The following is a 10205-nucleotide window of genomic DNA, read 5'->3' on the forward strand; positions in this document are numbered from 1 at the left end:
CCCCCTTTCTCTCTCACTGCCCAAAGTCACAGACAAAATTGCACGCTTTCAATACAAGAGTGCTGGAACGTTTGTTCACAGTGAACGCTACACTGGTTGGCCTATCACGGTGAAGGCACACATTTCTTAGAATTTATTTCTATAGATTGTATATTTCTGTTTTAATAGACGTAGTTGGGTACCGCAGTGTTGCGGTCCCGGTCCCGGAAGTCGAGAAAAAAGCTGACTGAGTTGTCAGGGTGAAAAGACCCATTTTAGACTATTTTTGGGCGCTATTTTAATGTTTTTTTAGTGTGCTGACAACAATTTTGGCTCTAAAAACTGTCACAAACTATTATTTTTGCGTATTTAGCGGGGGGGGGGGGGGGGGTCCCGCCTGCACCCACCACCCCCTTTTTTTACACGTTCCATTTTTGTTTTAAAAATTGTGTATTGGCTTTTTTAATGTGTAGTTTGGTATTGTATGCATTGAAAATCTGGCCAGTATAGTCACCCGGAAGCGTGATTTTAGTAATTTTACTGTAGCCTCTCCAACTGTCAAAAAAGGACCGGGACTGGAACACTGCAGTATTACCCGTAGTTGTTCTTTATATCTATATATAGGCTATCCAGACTCTGAATTCTGACCGTCTTAAATCTTAATCTGATCTAACTTTATCTTTCTTCCTCAGTTTCAGCCCCAGTATAATACATGATCACTAAAAATGAAAATGTTTCTTCAAAAGTTGCAAGCCTTAGTTCACTTTAAATTACTCTCTTTTCAGGCTGTCGTCTAACTGTCAAAGTACCGTTCCTGAGCAGCAAGACTCCTTGATGACAGCTTTGTGAAGACTGTGGACATCAATGAAGTGCTCAAGTTTTCGGATTTGCATTTTTGCTGTTCCTCGTCTTTTGCGATCTTCAGGTTCTCTTTTTCATCCAGTTTCCCCCTTTGTTTTGAGCTGTCCAAGGAACAGTCCAGTCATTTTGAGCAATTGCTCGTCTTGTCATAGATATTTCTCTGGCTGGTTGAAGAACCATTCTTTGTCATCTCTTAGTAGATACATCGAAAGATCTGAGGCTGCTGACTCAAGGGGATGCTCCAAATCAAACTTACTTAACTTTTCTAGAAGTTACGGATCTAGATACTCTTCTGAATTAGTTGTTAAGCCAAATTTGGTCATGATGAAGCTGGATACACCAGAATTCCATTCTCTTTTCACTCCTGAACTTCACGCTCTGTCGGCACTCTTCACAAAGTACGGACATGAGCTGAGAATCGCGGGTGGGGCTGTCCGCGACTTGCTGGCTGGAAAAGTGCCGGATGATATTGACTTTGCTACCACGGCAACGCCTGCTCAGATGAAAGAGATGTTCACAAAGGAGGACATCAGGATGATCAACTCAAACGGGGAGGCCCACGGAACCATCACGGCTCGGATCAATGACAAGGTGAGTTTGTCTTTACTTTTTACTTTTTTCTTCCGCTGGTTCCAGTGGGTGTCGCGGGAAGACACTGGCGTCTGTCTGCAGCAAGGCAAGTGGCCTGTAGTAGGGACATCCCGTGGGCTCTGAGAGTGTCTGCCACAGATTCACCCCATCGTCGCCTTGGTCTTCCTCTGGCTCTCCATCCAGGATATTTAATGTTGTATGCTCTCAGAGCTGGATGGTTTGAGAGCATCCCCGTGAGGTGACCGAACCACTTGACTTTTTGTTTTTCAATGTGTGTCATAAGGAAGTAAAATTCTTCTTTTTCTGTAATAGGCTAAAACTGCACCTGGACATGGATGGCTGGTGCCTCTATATAAATAAATTGTTGATGATGATGGTCTTTTTCTGTAGGTTGTAAATGTTTTTTATGCCTTTATTGACATCATTAGTATTATTGAATAAATAAGAGTAAGATTCTCCTTGGGAAGGCAGACTGGTTTGATTAGAACTGTCTGTAAGGGCCAACCCGTGCTGGGCTTACACTTGTGGCTGGATGTCCTCAAAAGCTCTCATGTAATCCTTCACTGCAACTCCTTTTGGTCAGCCTGTTCATCTAGCCATAATTTTTCCATTTGAGCTTCCCTCTTGCAGATCAATTTACACCGGTGTCTCTTGTGTGATGGTTTGGCTTATGCAGTCGACTACGAATGAGTTGATGTTATTGGGGGAGTGCTGTTGGTGTGTGTTCTCTAGTGTGGTTTGCTCCTTCTTTTCTGTCAAACAATATAATATTATCCTTATATCTCTCTTTTATTTTTTGTTGTTGTTTTTTTAGTAGGTTACTCTCTAAAAACACCTTTTATCATCACCACTTATATAACCTGTCGTAAGTTCCGTAAACTCAATAGAATTAAACTTCGAGACTTTTGGGATTGCAATTTATATAAATTGATTTTTCCATACAAACAAAGCTATTGGCTTACGTTTATAATGTGGATATGTGTGGTTGTGTTTCAGGAAAACTTTGAAGTGACGACCTTGAGAATTGATGTGGTGACGGACGGGCGGCGGGCCCAAGTGGAGTTCACCCAGGACTGGATGTTGGACGCCAACCGACGGGATCTGACGGTCAACTCCATGTTTTTAGGTCACTGCTCGGATGTGTGTTTTGTTCTTTCCTCCTCCCCTGTGGGTGGTTGGTGGGTACTTTTGTCGGTGTGGTTTGCTTCTTCTTTCCTATCAAACATCTATCATCCTTATCTCCCCTCCTCCTTTTTTGTATGTTTGTTACTCTCTTGTAACACCTCTAATCTTCAGCATTTATATGACCTTATTGTGTTGCAAGTGCAGTAAAACGCTTACTAAAACTAAAAACCTCCTCCCCTGTTTTATGATGGCTCTCCCTCTTACCTTAGAAAATCACGCAAAAAAATGCTTTGACACAAAAATTCTCTTGTTTAGACAATTTTTCATTTTAGGAAAAAAAATGCCTCGAACAAAAATTCTCTAGTTGGTACTATACAATTTTTTATTTTTTTTCTCAAATAGTTAGGCCTCTGGCATTTAAATAGATCTGGTTAGTCCTTTTTATTTACAAACTTAGAAAAGCTACTAATTTGTTTTCTGTTCAAATGTTTATATTTAAAGACATTTGACATCAATGTGGCGTTTTTTCATTAAAAAAGAATATATATTTTTATGGTTCCATTATAGAGCCAGCTGTCTTTGAAATGATGCTTCGAAGTAGACTGGCAAGTCCATGCTCCCAAGTCTTGTGTGTCAGTTGTTCACTTTCTGTGTTCTCAGATTATTGAATAGTATGAGCTGGTGTGGTCATTGTTACATGTTTGTGCAACTTCTGTGTCAGAACATATATAATTGTGTGTCTGAGGTCAGTTGAGCTCAGTTCTGTTTCGTTGTTTTGTTCTGCTGGTAGTCAGAGGGAGTGGGTGGTTGGTGGGTGCTCTGATGTGGTTTGCTCCTTCTTTCCTATCGAACGTCTATCGTCCTGATCTCTCCTCCTTCTATTTTGTGTTTGTTACTCTCTTGTAATACCTCTAATCCTCGCCACTTATATGACCTTATTGTGTTGCAAGTGCCGTAAAACTCTTACCAAAAAAAAGATTACTGTTGTTGCGTCACTATTTTTTCTGTAGTCCAACAATCAAATGAACAAACCGTTTGTTTTCGTGTCCGTAGGTTTAGACGGTACCGTCCACGACTACTTTAATGGAGTGGAAGACTTGAAGGACCAAAGAATTCGATTTGTCGGCGACCCTGAGCAGAGGATACAAGAGGACTATTTGAGAATCCTCAGATATTTCAGGTACGTTGTGAACATCAAGGTAGTTGGGAGGTTTTTTTGTAGAGTTCCAGGAACTTTCTTTTGTTTTCCTGAAATGTGACATGATGTAGATTCTTGTTTTTAAAAATTCTTTTAGAAATGGGAAGCTTTGTTTGGAGTGCTTTTCTCTGTAATGAAGTTTGGTTCGAATGACATAAAGTTTAAGGTCAAGTTTTACTGATGTTTCAGCCTGGAGATATAACTGCCTGTAAATAAAAAATGGAGCAAAGTGTTTTCTTTTGTTTGTTTTGTTTTTGTAAGAGTTTTACGGTGCCCGCAACTGCATACGGTCATATGAGCGCGCGAAACACGCAAGTTGGTTGTATTCACAACAGTTCACTGCACAACTGGGCTCGGGTCAACTGTTTTCTTTTTAAGTTGCAAACAGTACAGTACTGTGTGTTGGAATGTTGTCCAATTTTCTTGGAATCTTGTCTTATCCGTGGTCATGAATGAAATTAAGATAATTGCAAAAAATTAGGCTTACCTGTTTTAGCCCTGTAAGAATCTGTGGAATTATTTTATGTTTCGCTATCCAGGCTTTTATCTGGAACAGAATAGAAATTTATTTCAGACCCAAGTGGTGCTTGATTAATGTATGAGGAGAAAGAATAAAATGAAGGTAAAACAAGGGAGGCTGCTGGCCGTACTTAAACAGCTGGGAAATGATGTAAGAAGGGCGAGAAGGTTTGCAGTTGGTGTGTGTGTGGGGTTGGGTTTTTTTAGGGGTAGGTGTAGATGTTCATGACTTTATCAAAAGACCTGTCAGAACTGTTTACAGAGTGTTGATACGACATGTACTGCTGGAAAGTAGCTGTGATTTTGAATGACATACTTCTCAGCAGTGCTCCTGATTTTTCAGGATTTTTATTCATATTTTCATCTCCTTCTGCATGTCATATTGCACTTCATTAATATGATCTTGATAGTCGATTAGACAATATGATCTGTAAATTTTGAGTACCCACACTTATGTTTCCCTGGAGGTTATAAAAGTTCAGGATTTTTCTTTTTTGTAGCAGTTAGGCACATCTGCTTCCAGGTTGAATCCCTCCATCTTTTACACTGTTTTCAGATTCTTTGGCCGTCTGGCGAAAGGACCCAATGACCACGAGCAGGTGACAGTGGATGCAATTAAAAAGAATGCTGGTGGACTGACGAGTAAGTTTCTGCTGTTTATTTGTCAGAGATTTGTGTGTGTTGATGAGACATGTGTTGGCATGTGCTACATGTGTTGGTGTGTGCTGCATGTATTGGTGTGTGTTACATGTGTTGCTGTTGTTGCAATAATGACGGGTTGGTCTATGTGCTGCAGATTGACAAGGTGACTTATCAAGACTGGAATTGATTTATTTTTCTCACAACAACATTTGAAGAGCACAGGGGGGAAACAGCGGTAGTCACAAACTGGAAATTGAAATTGTGAGGGTGCCAATTTTAAAAGCTTGTGGACTCATAACTTGATATTTGGTTTTGTTTGACTGGTGGTTCATTGTTTTAGTGTTGTTGAATGGGAAGTCTAACAACAGTAATCAACCAACAGTTGAACAGAAATACAGTTAGAACAGAAATACAGTTATGAGTCAACAATAGTCAACCAACAGTTGAACAGAAATACAGCTATGAGTCAACAAGCGTTCAAAATTGTTACCCTCTCGACTTTCAGTTTGTAACTACCGTCGTTTTTCCTCCTGTAGTCTTCGTTTTATATCTCAATTATGATTCGTATGATAGCTGTTTGGGTTTTTTCTAAATCATCCTGTAAAAGTTGTTGTGTTAGTGCTCAGAGAGTGAAATGATTGTAAGCAGAAATAACACAAAGAGAAAAAAGATGCAGTTGACAGCGAATTACTCCCCTTACATGCGGCTGCTGAGTGCAGAGATGATCAAAGTTGGAGCCTCTTAAACTGGTCGTAATTTAGATGTTTCTACCTTGCAGATTGGACTCATACTTTTAAAGCTTGTCAGGAATTCCAGTTTTTGTTTTATTTCTGTGGCACACTTGGCATCTAATGTAATTATAATATACAGAGTATTTGAATTGTTCGACTTGTTTTACCTTTTCCCCTTTGCTAATGATATTAGAAAAAGGATTTATTATATAGTGCTTTTTTGTTATATTACTAGCTTTATGAAAATACAATCTACCTTTACGTTAACTTTTTTTTCCTCAGGGGTGTCGGGTGAACGTATCTGGGTGGAGATGAGAAAAATCCTGATGGGTCGGATGACGGCGTCTCTGCTGGAGAAGATGATAGAGCTTGGTCTCGGGGAACACATCGGTGAGTGGTGGGTCATAGACTGACTGCTGTGTTCACATACAGTGAAACCCTGATGTAAATAAAGAACAAGCCCAGGCAGTAAAAATAGTTCTTTGTTGCAGTCGACACACACACACACAAACTTACTTTTTCTCACAGTACTTTTCGGTCATAGCAATAGGAATAGTATACATTGTACATGTGTACAGTATTTTATTTCTTCCCAAGAGAAGGAAAAAGGGAAGTTACGGATGTTTGCTGTTTCTCCTTTGCTCCTACTCTAAGATATCTTGAATAAGCATGCCCCCCCCCCCCCCCCTATTAATTTTCAGGTTTTTTTGTTCACCCCCCTGCTCCTTATTCTATAATCCCCATTTATAATTGTTCAGCTTGCCACGACCAACGATCATGTGAAACATTATATCTAGATATTTTTTAATGAAACTGGTTTGTTCCTAAATGGCAAAAGTTGTCCCAGTAACTTTCATGATCTCTTTCACTGAGGGAGAAATAAAACAGTTTTGTTCCTACTAGTATACAGGGGTATGAGGTTGAAAAAGGGGGAATCAGACTTACTCTGCTCACCTCTCTAGCTTCAACAGTACAAAGTCTGCTTCGACTGTCAAGGCACCCGGGAAATAGTGGGTCACAAGAGAGTGACAAACATACAAAAGAAATTGAGGAAAAAATGACAATAGTAAGGATTAAGAAAGAAAAAGCTGCAGTTCCCTGTTGCAGTTCAGAAACAGTTATGAGCATGACACTGATGAATCAGCCCATTTACAATTACAATTTTACTGTGCATAAGAACATGGTTAATGTCCCCCCTTTGGGAATGGCCTAAAGACACTTCTGTCTGTAGCAACACCCTGAGGGGTAAGTGGAGTCGACTGTATTGTGTATTTAGTGTGAATGGGAGTGTCACAGACACACACACACGCACACTTACATGAAGAAATGGCAAAATTCTTAATGTTTATACTAGAGCTGATGCAGTGCTCTTTTGTTTTTATCTTTTTCAGGTCTGCCAAATGCAACCAACTTTGCCGAGTTGCAGACGGTGTGTGAGAGAACAGAAGGCGCGTCGTTCAACCACATGACACGCGTGTCAGCTTTGCTTGACGAGGAGGCTGATGTATGTGAATTTCAATTTTTTTTTTTCCCACTTTTATATTAAGATTAGGCGATGAATTCTTCTCCTCACAGTTTGCTTTAATTGGCGTCTGTGGTGTTACGATTTAGCTCGTTTAGCTCAGCTCTGTGGTACTTTAGTGTAAGGGTCGCACTGTGGTGTAACGATTTAGCTCATTTTGTACTTCGCCATCGCACTGTGATGTAACGATCTAGCTCATTTAGCTCCGCTCTGTCGCACTGGGAAGGCCTGAGTTTGATTCCGGAATGGGAAAACTTTTTTATCAAGTGTCTCGATTTTTTTGCTTCACCAAGGTTGGCAGTGACAGGCAGGGTAGAAGTGGCTCATCTAATCAACATACAATGGCAGTTATATTGATGGGGGATGTAAAACGGACACAGTTGACAAAACAAAAGGTTTGTCCTGTTTTCACTTCCTGTGTGGTGATGTTACTTTTTTTTTTTACATAATGAACAACCCTCACATGTTCCCCCCAGGTGTACCAGCTGCACCAGAGAAACAAGATGTCCAATGACGAGCTGTCGTTAGCGCTGTTCCTCGTCAAGCATCGGCGAGACGAGATGGGTGACGACCTGCTGGCCTACTGCACCGACCTTCACACCGACACGAGCGGCAAGGAGACCAAGGTCGTTGGCAAGATAGTGGAGCTCATGAAGTACTGCGGCAAGGTGAGTGAGGGGTGGGCCTGTGTTAGAGGCTTGATGTGTGTCTGTGTTTGTTATTTTACTTGTATGAGGTGTTTGTGTGTTTACTTGTGAGTGCTGTGTGTGTGTTTGTGTCTTTGCTTGTGAGGGCTGTGTGTGTGTTTACTTGTGAGTGATGTGTGTGTGTTTGTAAATTATTTGTGAGTGCTGTTTGTGTTTGATTATTTGTCTTGTGAGTGATGTGTGTGTTTTTTGTGTCTGCGTGTGTGTTTGTTGTGTTTGCGTGTGTTTTTGTGTGTTTACTTGTGAGTGATGTGTATGTGTTTGTGTGTTTACATGCGAGTGATGTGTGTGTGTTTGTGTGTTTACATGCGAGTGATGTGTGTGTGTTTGTGTGTTTACTTGTGAGTGATGTGTGTGTCTACACAATTGTTTGTGTGTGTTTGTGTTTTGTTGTGTGTGTATTTGTGTGTCTATACGTGTGTATGTGTCTTCATGTGTGTGTCTGCGCGCGCACGTGTGTGTGTCTAGACGTGAGTGTACTGCTGTCTATGGTGTAGTGGTGAGGCACTTCGCTGTCACACAACAGACTAGAGACAATCCTGAGTAGAGAGAATGTTTATTGAGTATCTCGGCCTGTCTGCTGGGATGTTGTATCCCTCTCACCCCTGGTTAGCCCTGACGAGCAAGGTGGAAAGAATGCCTCGCAAATGATCCTGATTGTGTCGATGGAGGCATAAAAACATTTACTTTTCTTGATCTCTTGCAAACAGTGTTAAACAGGCCAGCATCAGCAATACCTCAAATCTTCAGCTCAAATTCAAATATGACCTATTTGTGTAACCCCTACTTTAAAAAATAATAAACTGTATCACCACGCAGTGGAATCAGATGCTTGTCAATTTTTGGACATATGGAGTTATTGGTATCATTGTAAAGCTTGTTCATCTGTCTTGCTTGTGGTGAAAAAATACCCATCTGTCTAAAATAGAAGTTGAGATATTTGTATTGAAGAAGGTGGGCGTTGCCTGGTGTCAGAGGTAAAATTAGCAAGAAAATAGCCGCCAAAGTTTGAAGACTTTCAAAGCTTTAGAGCCCACGGAAACTGTAAATTTACGTTTTGCGTGCCTTTAATTTACTATTTTCAGTCATGAATTTACTATTTTCAGTCAAATGCACACAGTAATGTGTTTTTTAATGGGCCTACAAGGTGTTTAGCAAAAAAAAAATTAATTCGATAAAAATTACTGAACAGGTGGAAAAATACTACTTTCTTCGATTTCATTGTTTTGACGAGCGTCTGATTTTACCAATATGCATCACACATTGTGAATTGGCTCAGACTGAGTTGCATTTCTGTCTGTCTTACTTTTTCTCAAACATGAAACAACCATTGATGTGTCAATATGTTATTAATTCTTTCTTCAAACTCTTACTCAAGTTTTTTTTTTTCTTTTTATCTTTATTTATTTCAGACGGAGACTGCAGAGAAGTTCCCGACCATGGAACTGCCTCAGCTGCCTGTGAAAGGTCACGACCTCCCCAAGACAGTGCCGAAGGGCCCCAAGTTTGCCGTCACACTCAACGAGCTGCGGAGGATCTGGAAGGAAAGTCGCTACACGCTCAGCAAGGAACAGCTGCTGGCCAAGATCCCTGAAGTGTTGGAGAACCTTCCGCAGGATCTGAAAAAGATGCGGAAAAAGTAACATTTTCTTAGGGTAAATTTTAAGTTTTTAAATTTTATTTTAGGTACTGATACAAGTATATATATGTAAGGCGTGGTAAAGTTGGTACACGCTCAGCAAGGAACAGCTGCTGGCCAAGATTCCAGATGTGTTGGAGAACCTTCCGCAGGATCTGAAAAAGATGCGGAAAAAGTAACATTTTTCTTAGGATTATTTTTCTAGCTTTTAAATTATATTTTAGTATTGATACCAATATATGTGAGGTGTCGTGGTGGAATCAGGCGCTCATCAAAATAATGAAATCGAAGAAACTGGCATTTTTCTGGCCAATTGGCTATTTGATTGAATTTTTATTTTTTGACTCAAGGCAACATCCATTTAAGAACACACTTCAGTGTGGGTTTTACTCAAAAACGTTGATTTAAGATACAAATTATGTAAATTTGCAGTTTCCAAGGAATCTCGAGGCTTGGAAGTCATGCAGTTTTGGCGACAATTTCTCACTAATTTTACCCCTGAAGCCAGATGGCTTTGGTGCAATAATGACCATACAGCGTTGAGAAAAAGTCAGGCAGTCAGACAGACAGAGACAAAAGGACGACAGGGAAGAAGGAGAGCCCACCCGTCGCGCTCTCCAGCAACCCGCGTTCATTATTGATGTACACACAAAGCAGCAAGTCATAACCTGTATTATTATTATACACTAGC

At 40.4% G+C, this 10205-nt stretch overlaps 1 protein-coding gene across 1 annotated transcript in view; it reads left to right on the forward strand.

Annotated features, from left to right (window-relative positions):
- LOC101848556 (CCA tRNA nucleotidyltransferase 1, mitochondrial) overlaps positions 1 to 9869 on the forward strand; it is an 11902-nt gene extending 2033 nt beyond the window's left edge. The window contains exons 2-9 of the mRNA XM_005110676.3: positions 765 to 1431; positions 2428 to 2557; positions 3610 to 3736; positions 4830 to 4915; positions 5929 to 6036; positions 7038 to 7150; positions 7645 to 7836; positions 9288 to 9869. Coding sequence (XP_005110733.1) covers positions 844 to 1431; positions 2428 to 2557; positions 3610 to 3736; positions 4830 to 4915; positions 5929 to 6036; positions 7038 to 7150; positions 7645 to 7836; positions 9288 to 9518 — 1575 coding nt within the window. The 5' untranslated portion in view covers positions 765 to 843 and the 3' untranslated portion in view covers positions 9519 to 9869. The remainder of the gene's footprint in view (positions 1 to 764; positions 1432 to 2427; positions 2558 to 3609; positions 3737 to 4829; positions 4916 to 5928; positions 6037 to 7037; positions 7151 to 7644; positions 7837 to 9287) is intronic.
- Positions 9870 to 10205: the final 336 nt, after the last annotated feature.

This window comes from Aplysia californica, unplaced genomic scaffold, assembly GCF_000002075.1.
Source record: "Aplysia californica isolate F4 #8 unplaced genomic scaffold, AplCal3.0 scaffold00928, whole genome shotgun sequence".
Taxonomy (NCBI): Eukaryota; Metazoa; Mollusca; class Gastropoda; order Aplysiida; family Aplysiidae; genus Aplysia; species Aplysia californica.